Below are 17,830 nucleotides of genomic sequence, written 5' to 3' on the forward strand. Positions count from 1 at the left end.
ATATAAAGCCTAGTGCTGTCTTTAGCATGTAATAGGAATTAAATAAATGTACAAAGAATTGAATTAATTAGGAAGTTCAAGGAAAATAATTTTGTTAATTTTCACATAAAATGCACTGAAACAGTGATTTCTGGTGTCAGAGTAAAAAAAGAAGAAAAAAGTAGCGATAATTGCAGGAAATTAACCCAAGAATTTCAGATTAATTTTCCATTAAAGCGAAGCTGAATTATCTTTCTTCTTGGAAAAAACAAGCCATTATATTCTATGATTTAACCATCAGTAATAGATGAAATATATTTAATTTAAAACGTAAGCATCTATTTCCATGAGGTGTGTGTGGAATTCATTCTATAAGGGGTAACGCCACAGGTAAGCAAGTCACAGGCAACAGACGGGATCCTTCCATTGTAGAGACGTTAACATAGAACTCTGTCCATCAGCAGCTGACGGCTCAGTGATTAAGGAGACACTGAAAGAACAATCGAGGTACCAGGAAGGAAAGACTGCCCTGAACTTTGCTCTGACTCCAGAAGCCAAAATGGAAAGACAAAAAGTCAGGGAAAGCTATGCTCACAGATGCACAGCATAAAAAACGCCCGAGCTGTTGTGGCACAGCCGGGTACCAGGTGAATTTCTTTAGAGCCCTGAGTAGCTACGAAGGACAACAGTCTACTTTCTGTTGTTTATAAACTTGTCTTTATACACGATCATTCTCTGTGTTTTCATTAAGGACAAGTCTAGATCACTGAGGCAGGTTAGGGCTAGGTAAAGAAAATCATCACTAGTTCTACTAGTTATGTTTACATTTATTGTATGATACAATCAAACCTCGAAGAGAACTTGATTAAGCAGGCTCACCATGAGAGTCCTTACCTTGAAGGCAAGTCCTTCAGCTGGACAGTAGGGTCATGCCAAATCATGGGATGATTTTAGAAGCCTGCAGTGACTATCCAGAGTTCAGCCTCAGTAGTTCCAGGACTTCTTCAAAGGTGTAACTTAACTCAAATGCCTGCCTGGAAGCATGGCCACACCCTGACACTCATTCTTCCTCAGAGCAGTTCTGTATTGAGGATCTCAAACCTCTAAAATGCCCTCATGGACTGCAATCTCCTCGTCTTCAATTTCTCCATGGCCCCGACTTCGCCCCTTTTGCTCTCACTGGAATCTCCAGCCTCTGGAAGATTTCCCTAATCCTTGGCTCACTTGCATTAGGTGGCCCCTTGGGCAACCGTTTCAAACTGGCTGTCACGGGAATGAGAATAATACCTAATTTTTATGTGGCACTTTACAATTCAGAAAAGACTCTCTTAGGCCTTCTTTTATTCGATTTTATTTGCAGTAGGTCTTAATATTATTCCTTGTAAAGAAGTAGCAAAGGGGGCTTTAAGAGACCCCCTGAAAGCTTGCTGACACATTGTAGTGAGCTATTTGTACCCTTGCACTGTCTTGCCTCAAGGGCTCACAATGGCAAGAGTAGCCAACGGCCTAGGACTGCCTGTGGCCATGCCTCAGCACACAGGCTCAGATACTAAGCAAGCAGGCAACTCTACCCTGAAAAGGAACACAGACTATATAAAGCCATCCACTATGTATATCGGCAGCGAGGCCACCAGAAAAACAAGTTGTCCTGAACCGAAGTTCTACACGTGGCTGGCTCAAAAGACTACGTTAAAATAAATCTAACAAAACCTAACCATGGCTAAAATAGGTATGAGTCTTTTTGCTTCCAACTATCTTAAAAAAGTAATGATGAAACACTATCTTCAGTTAATTAATTCAAGGTTTTTTGCAGCAAACTTCATGCCCTCATCTTGTATTACATACCATCTGTCTACAGTGAAGGCTGTTCTCACCTACAACCTGCTTCCTAACCCTTAAAATAAAAGCATCTCCTTAAACACCAGAAAAGCGTTCTGCTCGACCACAGGGGGATGAGGGCTTACGTTTTAAACCAACAGGTATCATCCCTTTAGAATCCACTGCTGCCATCTTCTGCGTTCATGAGGCAGCACCTTCGTGCTCAGAGCAAGGTAAGCGTTTAATAGGAGCAGTGCCCACTGGGCAATATCAGAGGGCAGGATTCCTACCCCCAGGGAAAGGAAGGCTTCGTTCTGTTACCTCCAAGTGACTCCGCCTCTCAGCAATCACACGTTCATCCTTGTTTCCAAACAGTTTCTTTGGAGGGAATTCAAGGGTAGCGAGCTGAAATACACGTTTTACAAGAGATGCATTAATATCACACCTGTGGTCCCCAGGCCATTAGTAACCTATCACTTGGAATGTCTATCATGGGGTGACAAGATGGGAGGCCCTGGCTTGCTTTGCCACCAATCGACTGTGTGACTAAACAGATCAGGCAAGGTTTCCCAGTGGTCAAGTGAGAGGGCGGGACGATGGGAACTCAAAGGAAGAACAGACACGAGTCTCAATTTTTTGTCTCAGGCATTAGGCTCTTTGCCAAATGGTGTTTCACAATTTTTATTTACTTAATTTATTTTCTTTTTAATACATCTTTATTGATTTCAGGGAGAGGAAAGGAGAGGGAGAGAGAAAGAGAGAAACATCAATAATGAGAGTCATTGATCAGCTGCCTCCTGCACATCTCCGACTGGGAATCAAGCCCGAAACCCAGGCATGTGCCCTGACGGGGAATCGAACCTCAACCTCCTGGGATCCTAGGTCAGTGCTCAACCTCTGAGCCATGCCCGGCTGGGCTCACAATTTTTATTTTTAAAACATAAGCATGTCCTTCTTTTCATCTCCTACTTACACTAGGATTCAATTATTTTTGTGTTGAGAAGATGAGAACTGGGAAACTCAAACTGCATGCTACCTGAGCATTGTGTGCATTACCTGTTTTTCAACTACTACTGCAAATGAGGACTGCTCCTGTGAAAAGAGGCCTTCCTTCAAATCCTTTCACCTTGTTTCCTAAGGATTAAAGGTTCAGGACTTGTTTTAGCCTGGTCTTATAACTTCATAGCTTTTTTTCCTTATGCTTTTCTTCTTGGCGGTGTAAACATCATAATAAAAAGGTAAGTTTCATTTTAGGCTCTAAGGAAAGAGACTCTACACTCTGGTGAAAACTTGACCAGTCAGTGTTGCCTCAGTTGAATGAATGCTAAGAGACATAATTGCTGGTGTTCATGGAATTCACCATTTCCTTCCTACCTCACCTTATAAGGTTCAGACAAATTGAGAGTCCAATGAAGCATTATCAAGAAAAATTAACAATCTTTCTCCCACACTATAGGTCCACAATATGCCACACAATTCTTATTTTATACATATGCAAATCCCCTAGTTGATTTAAGTTTATAATGCCACAGCACAAGTCAAAAAATAAGAAATAGCACTTATACATATAATACTTCAAAAACTTAGTATTAAGGTAAAATATACATACAGCAAAATGCACATATCCTATGAACAACTTGATGAATTTTCAACATCCCAATACACTGTAACCACCACCCAGATGGAGAAACAGAACAAATCAGCCCCCCAGGAACCCCTCAATGCTCTCTTCTGATTGTTCCCTCCCACCCCCCACACAGGCTGACTGGCCTTCTAACAGCTTGGTTTCGTTTTTCCTATTTTTGAACTGCACATAAATGGAGTTACTATAGCATGAACTGCCTGCCTCGCTCTACCTCATGTCTGTGAGCTCCACGCATGCTGTCATGGGTAGCGATACCTTGCTCATCCTGTGGTTGTACAATATTCCTTCAGGAACGTTCCACCGTTTATCTGTTTAGTCTCTTGTTATTGGGCTTTTGGTTAGTTTCCAGGTTCTAGCCGTTAGAAATTGTGCTGCTATACACATTTTCCTATAAGTCTTCTAATGAACATATGTAGGGTGCTCATACTCTTAGGAGTAAAGATGCTGGGTCACATGGTATGCAAGTGTCTGGTTGTATTTGAAACTATCAAATGGTTTTCCAAAGTGGTTTTACTTAGGGACACTCCCCCCCAGCAGTGACTGAGGGATCCAGTTGCTCAGATATTCACCTACACTTGGCCCTGTGGCCTTTTTCCTCTTAGTACTTCTGGTGGGTATGGGGTGATTTCTACTGTGGTTTTAATTCATTTATTCTAAGGACTAATGATGCTGAGCATCTTTTCACATGCTCATTGACCGTCTGGCCAGTCATTTTAGGGAAGTGTCTGTTCAACTCTTGGCCATTTTTTATTCAGTAACCTGCCATTTTCTTATTAAGGGTAATCCTCCCCTTCACTCTGTTCAAAGTCTCTTTGATTACTTTATGGTCCCCTTTTAAAGTGACATGAAGTCAGGCAGACGTTTGCCGCTTCTTACTTTGGGCTCTTTCTGCCACAGCGGAGAAGTCCTGGGGGGGGGGGTGGTGTATATAGCCCTTTATCCGTTTCTCACCCATGTTCCAATTTTGTTGCTGACATTCAACTTTAAAACCAGTACAGGTCACGTGGAAGCCCATGAGTACTGAAGTAAGTCAGACCCAGTGTGAATCCTGGATTGACCAATAACCAGCCAACTACCTCTCTTTCTCTCCACCCAAATAGTCTCTGCTGAAAAAAGTGCAGAGAGTAACACTGAACTTCGCTGGGGTTCTGTGACGATTCAGTGAAGCAATGCCACATGGACCTCAGCTACTGCTATTACTTGTTAGAGATCTGGTAATCATAAGAAAGCAGCGTGCCACCTTTTCTTGCACCCTCTCCCCACCCCTGGACTGGTGATGTGGCTTCAGGGAGCAAACAGCTTTCTGGAATCCTGGCCTCACTGGCAAAAACACGCTTCCCCTGCGTTGCAGCTTGGAGAAGACAGGTCACCCAGAGCTTGTCTTTGGGGCTTCACCCAGCCTCAGTTTCATCTTGTACAAATGTTTTCCCACTCAACGCAGTGAAGCTGTAAGCTTGGCAAGCAGCTTTCACAGTTGGTTGTTTAGTCATTTTCTTATGTGGCTGATGAGGTGATGTGGTTTTTGTCAGGGAAACTTCTAGTCACACTTGCACACTCAATCAGAAATGGTGCCCTAGGAGGACTTCAGGGAGCTGAGCTGGGTGGGGGCCAAGCATTTATATATCTTGGTAGTCCACAGTCCTACTCCATCCTGAGATGGAGGCTAATATTTTATGCTATTTATACCCACCCTGTGAAATAAGGATTTATAAATTATGTGTAATGCTGTTGTTCAGATTTTAGGAAAAAAGAGGCAAACTTTATTCGGCTTTTAGGCATATAATCACAGGACTCTGATAGGCAGCCATCTGTCTTTAGAGATGAACACAGGTCCGGATTTAAGTGACTTAGAAAGGTTCAAAGTCATGGATAGGATGGTAGACTCCAGATGAGGAATCAGAACTCTAGGTTTTTCATAATAATGCTGTAAAAGATGTATGCAGTGTACCGAAGAGGCCCTTCTGAAGCCCTTGGGATCTAGGATTCAGAGGAAAGACAGTAAACGCTCCTTAAGTGTATGAAACCAGAAAAATGACGCATAGTTGCTAGGCAGCGATCGACAGTTCCAACAAGAGCTGTCAGTGGAACCCCACTGAGGCCTGCACCCAGTAAGGGGACAGGAGAGTGACGGGGGTCAGCCACAGCAGTGGGAATGACAGGAAGCAGGGTGGGTCTGGAGGCGGGCTCCCAGAAGGCTGTCCTGGGACATTTAAGATTAGCTAGTTCCTATCACCTTATGCCTCTCATCATAAAACAAAGGGATGGCGGTAGATATCCTTATACAGAGCCGGAGCACTGCAGGGAGGGGGGAGAAAGGTGGGAGCAGAGCTTCCTGTGCGATCCACGACAGAAATGCATGCTACTGGGTGCCCGTCCTATTGGTGAGGGTAGGACACGGACAAACCAAAGTAGAAAGGCAAGGCCACGAGGCAAAGTCCAAAAAAAAATATATGGCCTCCATTAAAGTCATTACATTTATGTCAGAAACAGCTTTCCAACTCTCTTCTTCTGATAGAACGGAAACTACCTTCATTTCTCCTCCTTAGGGACTCTTAACAGTGCTATTTAGGCCTTGCTCTCTATAAACTCTTAGGACGAACAAAATGAAATTTCCAATTTTGTAAGTTAAAAATGGTTGAATATCAGCAATTTCATCTAGTTAAACCCTGTATAAACTTTGACATTTTTAAGGAACCATTAGGGCAAAGATACATTTCTACCTGCTTTACCTGCCAAGTGTAAATATTCTCAGTTGACAGATTATTAGTTGGTTAAATCTAAACCAATATTTGTTCAAAGGAATTATTTCTTGGAAAGCACTCAAAAATAAAAACTAAAAATACCTTAACTTAAAAATATATATGAAATTGAAATAGCTAGAGTTGGGAATGCAGGGGAGGTGGCACATTTAGGGACTAATAGTTGCTGACATAGAACATGTAGTCACACTCAGCCATCTGAGTCAGCCCATCTTCCAGAAAGAAAAGACCAGCATAGTGTTTACTTGGATTAGAGAAGAGAGGGCAGGAGCTGCTGCTCCGTTCTTGAAATCGTAGTATTATAAAATCCTCAGGAGGGTTTAGAAACCTGATGTAGAAGAGGCTTGCATCTTGTCTCTCCACAAGCGCAAAGCAACTGCTTCAGGTATTTTAAAACAGGCAGCAAAGCAATCGTCTGTAAGTTTCATTTCTGGACTATAAATAATTTCAACTGTCAAAATATTTTGAAAAATGGACAATTTACCAAGGTCGGAAGAACCACTGGTCAGGACAAATAATGTGCCTGGAGAGTCAAAATTTTTAAAAATCTCTTCCATTTTTGCTTAAAGTGTTGCTGTCTGAAAAGTAATATTTCCCACAAGTCAAGAATACAAGAGGCTCACAGAGACGGTGATTCACAACAGTCCCTGGCCCTCCGCTCACGGCCTACATACATCAGCATCTTTTGTTCATTCGCTTGGTTGCTTTCTCAGGGTAAACAGAAATGTAAAAATCAAGCATATTGCCTGGGTATTTTCATTTCTCCTCAAGTGCTTTCTATTTACAAATTTTCATTTTTACACCCTCATTTTTCAGTCTAGCAGATGTTCTAGATTTGATTTCCATGAGAGGCACTGCCAGGAACAGTAAATTGCAATCTGTAGGTGGAGAAGAGACCCCTCTTTGATTTCCTTTGTAACCTCTGACAAAGGAAACAGTGTGTCCTACATTTCTAAAAATGAAAGTTCCTGGAGTTCTATATTCCTCACAAGAAGTACATTCTAAAGGGGCTCAGGTAAATATTTCTGATTCACGTAAAAGTTACCAAGATACTTGGGATTCAGTAATGAGAGAAAAATAATTTTCTTTCCTTCCATGAGATTTCATTTTCATAAAGAGCAAGCGCCCTTTCTCCCCTCATAACTTGGAGAGAGAGAAGCATGGTGAACAGTGTGACTGCAACCGAATAATCTTTCCATATAACGTCAAGTTTGATGGACCGGCTCTAGCTAAAGAAGGTGGAACTTTCTTTGCTCCCTTCATCTCCTTCAAAAGCCCCAAAACAACAAAAGAGATGCAAAGTAAAGGAAACACTGTCTCCAAACTGGGAAACTTCTGCCCCCACATCCCAGGCCAGGCAGCACCCAGGTATAGCGCTGTGGGGAGGGGGTGGGGAGCAGGGCTTCCGGGGGCCCCCTCTCCGCACCTCCAACTGCGGCACGTGAGCTGTCCCCCAAGTTCAGCATGTAAACTCTCATGCCTTCCACTAAGCGGTAATTAAAGGGATGAAATCTGGCGACAAGGACGATGTAGGGGACATCTGCTGCCAAGAGAAAGGCGGGAGGGGGCTGTGGGAGGAAGAACCCAGAGAAGCTCACAGTGTCCAAGGGAGAAAAGGCCAGAGGGCAAGTATTTGGCCTTATGGCCATAGCCAGTGGTCCTACAGCCCTTCTGACCACCAAAAAATAGGAAAGGATTTGTCTCAAAATGAAGGAAAAAATTGGTGGGAGAAAATTCAGAAATATTCCTGGCAAAAGTGTAGGCAGGTAGCAGCTTGCAGCCCGTCTCCTCCCCGGCATCTGTCCTCTCGCCGGCCCCATGACACACCGGTGTCTTCTCCCAACAATGAGTCCACTTCACTTAAAGATGAAGGGTAACTGGAAGCAACCCAAACTGGAACTTGAATAAAAAGGGTGGTGTGAGGAGAGCTGGATGAAACATAAGCAAGAGGCAGAAAAAGAACATACAGCCCAAGGATTAGTCCAAGACAGCAGGAAAGAATTCAGATAAGAAATGATTCAGACTCTTACAGGAACCACAGAAAACAACTCTGAAAAAGAGCCAGAAGAGGAAAGTGATACACAGGTTGAAAGAAGAGAGTACGCGGGTGAACAGGGTAGGAAAGCAAGTGAGCTCCTAGAGAAATAAACGGCCGATTCTAGGACTGGGGCGGGGAACATATAAAATAAGCCCGAAGCATCTGTGGCCCCAGAAGTAAAAAGTGCGCAAAACCAAAAGTCCACTGATGGGAGTGCTGGAAGGAACACATCTGACAACCGAAAGAACTCCTAATGGCCACGCTGTAATAATTTGAAAAACAAAATAAAAAATAATAATTTGGCTTATAACTCAAAAAATAATGATTTGGATAAACAATTGAATAAGTCAAGAAATGGGAAAGAACTGACAAGCATCCCATGCAGAAGAATTTCAAAATATTTATGGAGACACTTCGCCCTGGAGGAGGTAGAGCGTGTCTCCCCATTACTAAAGAGTGTGCTGTGCACAGTAACTTCCTCCAAAGAACACAGTAGAGAAAGAGGGAAAATCAGGAACATTTCCAGTGGAGAAAGCTGAGCCGGGTGACCAAGGTGAGAACGCACAGTGGAAAGTCAAACTGACAGTGCTTGTATCTTTACGTGATGTGATGACAATGGCACTTCATTTACCTCTGCGGCATTCCTCCCCGAAACCCGTAACTCTAATCCAATCGTGAGGAAAATAACAGACAAATCCCAGTCGGAGACATCCTCTAAAACACCTGACCAGCACTCCTCAAAACTGTCAGAGCCATCAAAAACAAGGAAAGCAGGAGGAGCTGTCCCTAAGGAGACACAATGACTGAACGCAATGTGGTGTCCTGGGTGCGATCCTGGCATGACGGGCATTAGGTACAAACTATGGAAACCTAAAAAATATGCTTTAATTACTAATAATGTTTCAATATCGGTTCACAATGATGTAGCAATCATTGTGACAAATGTACACAATGACTAAGTTGCTAATAATAGGAGACTGTGTATGGGGAATATGAAAACTCCCTGAGCTAACTTCACTTTTTTCCCCCTGTAAATCTAACACTATTCAAACAGAACTTCTGGTGTCTGGTCTGATACATGAAGAGCTAAGAAGCCATCACTCCTGTCTTCAGGACAAAAAAGAGGAAAAAAAGCTGAACCAACAAAAAAATCAACAACTCTGCCTAGATCCGTCAGAGAATTGAGGTCACGGGGCAAACTGCTATCCCAAAATTGGAGGGGCAGACAGGCGAAGACAGATAATCACAGCTTGGCGAGCATAGCCCAAGCTGGAGCCGTAAAATGTGGATGACCAAAACCAACCAAGAGACACTACAATATAAAGATCTCGGGAAGAGGAAACCACAGTAAAGGAAATACTGCCTCTACTTAAACCCTCAATTAAAATGCAATGATGTCTAATTTATATCTAGAAGTGTGAATGTTCTATATCTTGACAATGTAAAAATAATAATATAAAATAATAATATAATTTTTTAAATGAGGGAGATGGGAGTATATAAGGTATGCTAATGTTTTCTCTGTTAGGAGAGTCAACTGATCATTTATAAAAGGAAAACACAATTGATCATTTATAAAATGAAAACACTGAAAACCAGCAACTAACATATTAATGGTTTTGTAATCTTTTATCTTAAAGTCATATATTTTAGAGATCTTAATACAGATTGTGGAGAAGAAACATTTAATTTGAAGTTCAGCAATTTCTTCAATTTTACTGTATTTTCTTTCACTTCTGTGACATTCAAGTAAAATTAAATTTAATGTTTGTAATTTACAAAGGTGTATCTAGAATGAACACACTGCTATAAAGCTATTACATTCTTCCTAGTCTTCTTTTCCTTATTTTAATTTTTTATCAGTCTATATATCTATGCTTTTATCTGTGCCTAATCACTTAAGAACTTAAAATAATGCCCATTAAATGGTAACACTGATTGTATTTAAAGAATTATTTTGGATAATCTATTGTTTTCTTCTCAGATTATGTGTAAGTTTTATAAATAAGCATGCATCGTTTTTACAGAAACAATAAAAAGTGATTATTCTTTTTAAAGATCTAATGAAACAGTATAATTAATACAATGTCTTTTCATTTTAATAACCTGGGGCTGGGGCAATCACATTTCAAGGCTCAGCTCAGCAGCGAGACGGTTGTATAATCTTGAACAGTGAGCAAAACCTCTCTAGTTTCCAGTCCTATCATCTGTTAAAATGAAGGAGCTGAACTAAGACGTTTAAGTTCCCTTTCAGCTCTGAAATTCTATAACTGAGGTGCTGGTGATTCAAATCTCTCCATCTCGAGTCAGAAGCGGGCACTTTAGCGACCGTGGAGGTATTTCACCAATTATCGTGGCCATACTGCTTTTGAGGAATGCACCTTACATCCCGGAAAATCTTCACAGCATTCTTATTTGAAGCAAGGTAACGATGGGTAGAGGGAAAATAGAACCCAACATAGCGATAAAATATTAACTTTTAAGAGATTGTGGAGTAGAAAAAGGAGAGACACAAATAGGAATGCAGCACACATGAGAAAACCTTAAAATGATCTATTTTCCTTCTATAGCCATTACCTTTACAGCAGGAGTGGGAAATGATGCAAAGATGTTTGAGCTCTTATGGGAAAATTGTACATTAAAATTAAAAATGATGGCTCGGGTCAAATAAATTGGGTATTTGTGGGAGACACGAGAGGCCTGGAGAACACTGGAAGAAAATTTAAGAAGAGCCCTGTGGTCTACTTTGTATAATTATGAAATTTGATTATGCAGAGTAAAACACAGGCAACAAACAAGTATTAAGAGAGCACTTTCTTTTTGGCCGAAAAGAAACATAATGACAAGCTTGTTCTGCAAATCAGTAAATAAAACACATTCTAAAGACCAAAGAACTGAAAGAAAAGCCATTAGGAAAACATAATAATTTGGGGGCTACTGATTTCCAGTGAAATTTGTCTTCCTCTTTTTCGGTGCCTGTGAAGTCTAAAAACCCAATTTATTAACTTGACTTTGCCTGTGAAGTCTAAAAACCCAATTTATTAACTTGACTTTGAGTGTTCGACCAGCAAGCCTCTAATTTTTGAGCTGATAATAGAGCTGTGTGAAAAATCATCCAGAGTCGGATAAGAGAATTAGTAGCCTCTTATAACGAACACAGGCATTTTACAGAATCATCTGTGAGTCTCGGTTTTGGGAAAATGAAACATTGAGTACCCATCCACTCGTCCATCAAGCTCGCAGGCTGCGTGCATATTAGAAATGTAGTCAGCATCCCCTGTTGCTTTGCAATGTGTCTTAACGATCTTAATGCTCTCAGGGTGAAGTCTCCATCTACGAGCTGGTTTTTCCTTTCCTGGTCCCAGTGAACTATGCAGTCAATTATCTTTTAAGAACCATCACATTCAAATCCTGACTACAATGCTTATTGCATTATAAGATAGGTCAGTCAGTCTGTTGCTGTCGCAAAGATAAACTAAATGTAATGGAAATGTTTGCTCCTATTAGAAGCCTTTCTCTCTCGGCCAACTTTACTTTTAAGGCTAGACAGACCCCATATAAAGTCCAGGTGGTCTCAGAGGTGACAGATAGCACAGGTTTTGATAAGTGGCAAGTTATTCCTTTGGATATAAATAATGACAGCTCTAATATAGAAAAGAAATTAAAATGAGCAATAAAAAGCCTTGCCTATCTTTTATGCTTGTCTAACAATTAAACAGCTAAAACTGGATTATAAATCACCGAAAGAAAACCGAGAACAACTAACAAAGCTTTACTAATAAAAACATTTGACTTCTGTTACCACCTGATAAAAGTGTACTTCCCTGGCATTCCTCATTCACTAGGCATTTGCTTTACTCATGTCATACTTGACCACCTAACTGGTACCCCGTTTTTAAAGATTAGAAGGAATAATCCTATATGGCACTCTGCCTGGTCAAAAACCCAATTTGTTAACTTTACTTTGAGTGTTCGACCAGCAAGCCTCTAATTTTTAAGTTGATAATAAACCTGCTCTAACCTGTCTTTTGCAAGTAGGTGAACCTACATGATAACCAGCAGCGCTGGAACACCCACACCCTGCAGGTTTGTGGCTATAAATTCCAGCCACTCCAGCTTTTGAGAAATGCAAATAATAAAAATTCATCAAAGGGATGCTGTAATTCTCACAGCTGACGAGATGGAAGCATTTCTGACTACTCAAAATTAATAGCAGCTCCCAAGGCCTTATAAGAACAGCTGTCACCGAGAAATACACTCACAAATAAGCAATTCGCCTCCAAGTTTGATTTGTTAGAGGCGCGAAGCAGCAACTCTTCGGGACAACCTGGGTGGGTTATTAAAGGAGCAACGGGCTACCTTTATACCTCTGACACGGTAACCCGAGTGTACCACACACTATGAGCACCTGCTGTGTGCCTAGCCTAGAGCTTTAGGCTCTCATGATTCTGCTCAATGAAGGAGGCAGAATTCTTTGCTGGTGGTCCATGCAGAGCAGCCAACAGTTACAGCCAGGACACACCAGGGATGGAAGCTACTGTCCTGATGCCACTGAAGTGCTAGAACTTGGAGTCATCCCAGGTATAAAACCACAGTTGGAAATGCAGTTAGGGCTGCACTGACTTCCTTATATTTGGTATACAGGTAGTAACTTCTCCACATAAAACCTCACTCCTCCCAAAGCCAGTGTTGATTTTATCTAGGCACGAGCCAGTGAAGACAGATTACAGGCCTTTCATATATGTCGCAACAGTTTTTGGAAGTGACATTTTAGATCTCTGAGAATTAACATTGCATTTTTAAAGAATAATTATGCAGTTGAACTAATTCAGATGCTTGCATTTCCCATCTCTTACGGTGATGTTAACCATCTCTTTCAGGGACTGAGACCTCACAGGGACCTGTCATTGTCACAACATTCAAAACAAGGAACCCCATGTCTAGGTACCGTCCATGGGGTCTAGCTATTCAGCAGATTTTTACAGGGACTGTATTTTCCCCTCTTTGGTCTCATGTGGAGCACTCTGAAAACTCACCTTCCCCGAATGAAGCCCTAAAGAGGGAGACTCAGGACAAGAAAGGACCAGGAATCAAGAGACATGAACCTTGTCTATGCCCAAGTCTCAATGAGTTTTGAATAAAACTCCCTCTGCGTATATGATTTCTCATTTCTAAAAGGAAAGCCTGGGCTGCCTATCTAAGTACGTCCATATCATAGCACACAGATGGCCCCAGACCACTGCTACTGAAGTCCCCTCGCTGGCGCAGAGGGAAGCCTGACACAGTCCGTTTCACAGTCTTTGGTGATCAAAGAGACAATCAAAGTGTTTTCATTGCCTAGGTTTAAACTAGCCTGTCATTAATTCTGACAAGATTATTTGTCACTGGAAATCACCTTCTAGGTTTGGTGACACATAATAATGAAAAATCGACTGATGCTCCCAAGGTGGGTGCAAAAGAAACGACAGGCAGTGTCTCAACCAGTGGTCCAGGAAGCTTTTTCCCTAGCCCCACATTCTCAGGCCCCACATCAGATGTACTAAGTCAGAATTTCCTAGTTGAGAGCCTGGATCCACATATCTTGGAAAAGCTGCCCAGCGAATTCTGATGCATTCTGCAATCCCTCATCCACCCTTGAAAACAGTGATTTACATACTGTTTATCTGTCAAGTGGAGAGAACGGTGAGGCAGAAATCAGACAGTGAGATAGCTCGGCCTCTGATAAGGAACCAGGTCAGGAAGCTGGCGGCAATCTATTCTTGCCTACATAGCTGTTTGCTATTTAAAAATTCAAGCAGGCCGAGGGCTCGATGCAGCTAAATTTATCTGAAGCTTACTGGATGCTCCCTGTGGCTATGGTTGGTAGCGTTATAATTTGGGTGGTGAGGAGATTTGCAATTTTTATATTAAATTTGGAATGCTGTTTACAGAACTGTTTCAAACGCATTTCAGTGATGGATGGTAAGTAGCTGTCCAAGACAAATACAAGGCCAGTGGCCAGTTTCTTTTCTTCCCCTTTTCCGGGTGCTGCTTTGGGGAAATTACTTGGAAAATAAAGAAGACGAGAGATGGTTCTGTCAGCACAAACTGAAAGTCTCATATACAAATTACATAACCTCTCGCCTAACCATTTCCTTCGGCTCACTGGTATTTACTGGGCACCCAGGCACTGCCAGATGGGAGACAGAAGAGTTGCTCTCGCACAGCAGTCTTTCATGTTTTACTTAAAGGCTTTGAAGATGTTTCCCCTCAGCCCTGCAGGAAGAAGCCCCCTAGGGATGCGGCTGATGGAGGCTGATCCTGTTTGAAACTCGGGGACTCTCATGACATCATAGCTGAGTCGCGATGCAGAGGCAACACGGCCTGTTCCACTAGCTTATGCTCTCACCACACAAGGCCACTAAAGTTCCCTTAGCATTTATTTTGTTTGCATGTTTTACTGTACAAAATATCCCGCTTGCACGGCTCATCCTCTTGACTCCAGAAGGACCAGCGCACACGTGCTTCGGGCTCATGCTCAGCCAAGGTTACAAAGGGCCCCCAACGACGATTCCGGCGCTGTGCTGCTTCCCCCGTGAGGCGATGCTCCGGGAGGGGGTGCCTGTTGGGCCCCGGCACTCAGAAGGGAGGCCTCCTTGTTAAATGCACTCAGAGTCCTCTAAAAATCAGGCAGAGGCTGGCATCTCGGAACCTCTCAGTGCCCCTCTGACCTTCCCGCCCCAGGTCCTCCGACTTTGTTAAACACGTTCACAGCCTACTCGACACTCACTCAAAAGGGGGGCAGGGGAGAGGGGGCACTAGGTCTTCACTGTTCATTCCAGTGCTTGAAGGGGATGTGGTTTTAAAAGTGTTTCTTTTCAGCTTCTTGATGAGCAATGTTTTTGGGTTTACAGACTCTCTATGATCCAGATTTCATGGGCACTGAACATAATAAGTAGAAACTCTGCCTCTTCTATCAAGAGAAGAAGACACTTAGGCTTTATAGCAGAGCATGTACCTTTACTGATATTTAAAAGGATTATACTGATTTTAATACAGTAAAAAATTACATAGTTTCATATAGACAGAGTACTGTGGAAATGGTCTGCAGGAGAAAATTTCAAAGACACCCTCTCTAGCAGATGCTGTGTAAGACTTCATAGTGCTCTCAGTAACATACTTTATCTGAGCCTCTCCCAAGTTTTACAAACTAGCTGTGGTATTATCATTTTACAGACCTGGGATTTGAAAACACAGGGTTTGATTTGATTAAGATTCCATACAAGCTCATTGAAGGGGAACAGAGAAAAAAGACAGAGGACCGATTCTTTTGCACAATACTTGTCAGTGTATCAAGAAGACAAATTAATTCAGAACTAAAGGGAAAGCTACTTAGAATCCAGAAGAAACTGCTAAAATTAAAGAAAATGAATACATAAATATAAAAGGATAGCTTTAAAAATCTTGAAGAATGCAGTACATCTGGTGAGAGCTCAGCCCACGTACACGGTGGGGGGGTAGGGGGCAAGCAGAACAGCAGTGGACAGCTGCAGGCACCGAGCAGGCTGCTCGCAGGCACTGCTGGGGAGCAGGGGGCCCTGTCTCACATCCTTCCTGGTCTCTCGACGCCACCAAGTATGGCCTGTGGGAGTCCTGGAAGACTGAATGCCTAGTTGGACCCAGGAAGACCTTCTGAGGGCACTACAAATGGTTACCCCTGAGGGTTAGATTAAAAGAAACTTTCACATTCTATGCACATGTCTTTGAAATTTTTCAATCTTTTATCATAAACATGTAACTTATCTGAAAAAAAAAAAATATTGAAAGAAAAAAAAAAAATCTCCATAGAAGGAATATCAATCCCCCAAGAGAACATGACTAAAATTCCAGAAGGAAATGTGAATGAATAGGTATAATTTTAGACTAAGTTCCAAAAGATTATAAGTTATAACCAGAACTGAAGGTGAACAAAGATTCTCTTTCTTGGTAAGTATATTACAAACTCCATATATTTTATACTCATATGTGTTTTTTCAATATTTTTTCTGGACTAGCAATTTTATGAGTAGGTAATTTTAATATGTATCATGAAAAAAATGAACATTAGCCATTTTGTTACCCTTGAAATTAAGAGAGCAAGAGTTCTCTGTTTTCTACTCCCACAGAAGTACTGAGCCCAATTTGGAAAAGCAGCGAGGTAAGTAAAACACGTTCCCCTTGGCTAGGAAACAGTCATCCACAAGAGGAACTTTCCAGCACCCTTCTATATGAACCCTCTGCTTTCTGAAGAAGGTATGTCCTTAACAAGTTCAGTGATTTCTAGGATGTTATCAGCCCAAAAAGGCTACTTCAAGGTAGTTGCTTACCTCAAGAAGATTAACATTATCTATAGAGCCAGCAATGGTGAGTACCTAATAAACACATTATTGATCTCAACTGCCAATAAACACTTAGCAAGTAAGACTATGTGAAGTCAGGCTACACAAAAGAAAAATGAACTTTACAGAAAAATATAGCTGATATCCAACTTGACATATAAGCTTCATCTTGAAAATGTTAAATGGGCAATGCTGTTCTCTCTCTGAAATAAGATTTAGCTAGATCTAGAATGAGATGCTAATGCATTTTTAGATATTTCCCCCCACATTTTTATTTGTATATTATTGTGTGCTTAGAAATAGAAAATAGAGTCAAACTTCCTGGGATTCTATACTAGCTTCTGCTAATCTTTCATAACAAGATTTTTTATTTGTATGAGAAAGAAATTAAGAGGTCACAAAGTTGGACTCAACGTGGAAAACAATGTTCAGTCTTGGTAATCATTTAGATCATGAGTCTGTCTTCAGGAAAAGGGTTTCTATGAGAAGTCATCTATGAATAGAGTGAAAATTCCAGCTGAGTTTCAATGCTCAGATCTTTCAGTGGTTTCCCACAGCACTAAGAATAAAATTCATGGACCTGCATGGGAACCCTGAACTGGAATTCATAGCAGAAGCTTCTTCCATTTCAGGTAGAATACTATATGATAGCTCAACAACAGAATTCAGGGACGTTGAATTTTACCGGGCCTCAAGCTTTTTCTACCCATCAAGGAACCACTTTACTTACCAAAAGGTATTTCTCTTTATACTGTGTATCTTATAAGAAAGAGTGGAAGGCATGGGAATGTCACGGAAATCCTTAGGAAAAGCGGCCTACCTAGGCAGTGACTATTGATTGACTTGCAGGCAGTTTAACCCCAAATTCCCAAAGAGCTGTGCCTTACAAGGTTTCGTTTAGTGGAAGTAAAAAAATAAGTAATAATAATAATACATTCACTTAGAAGATATGCATTAATTTTAAGAATGACTTTCTTTGTTTAAAAGTATTTTAAAACTAATCTTTGCCCCCCCAAAATTACTACTGTCTCACCCTGGCTATCTGGTCTAATGCATGCTGAATCTACTACCTAGCTCCCCGTCCCTGTCTGAGGGCAAATTAATTTCTATGACTTTACTTTTCATTAAGAAGTCTAAACATTAATGTAGTCTTTTTTTTAAGAGGAAAAAGGGGTAAATCTATACCAAGGAATTTATTAATATTTCATTTTAATAGGTGTCACTAACAGTTGAG

At 41.4% G+C, this 17,830-nt stretch overlaps 1 protein-coding gene across 1 annotated transcript in view; it reads right to left on the reverse strand.

Annotated features, from left to right (window-relative positions):
- The window catches only part of KIF16B (kinesin family member 16B), a 197,053-nt gene that overhangs the window by 24,715 nt on the left and 154,508 nt on the right, over window positions 1-17,830 (reverse strand). The window contains exon 25 of the mRNA XM_087818884.1: window positions 2,119-2,202. Within this exon, the coding sequence (XP_087675010.1) occupies window positions 2,119-2,202 (84 nt within the window). The remainder of the gene's footprint in view (window positions 1-2,118; window positions 2,203-17,830) is intronic.

This window comes from Miniopterus natalensis, chromosome 7 (genome assembly GCF_054644295.1).
Source record: "Miniopterus natalensis isolate mMinNat1 chromosome 7, mMinNat1.hap1, whole genome shotgun sequence".
NCBI classification, from domain to species: domain Eukaryota; kingdom Metazoa; phylum Chordata; class Mammalia; order Chiroptera; family Miniopteridae; genus Miniopterus; species Miniopterus natalensis.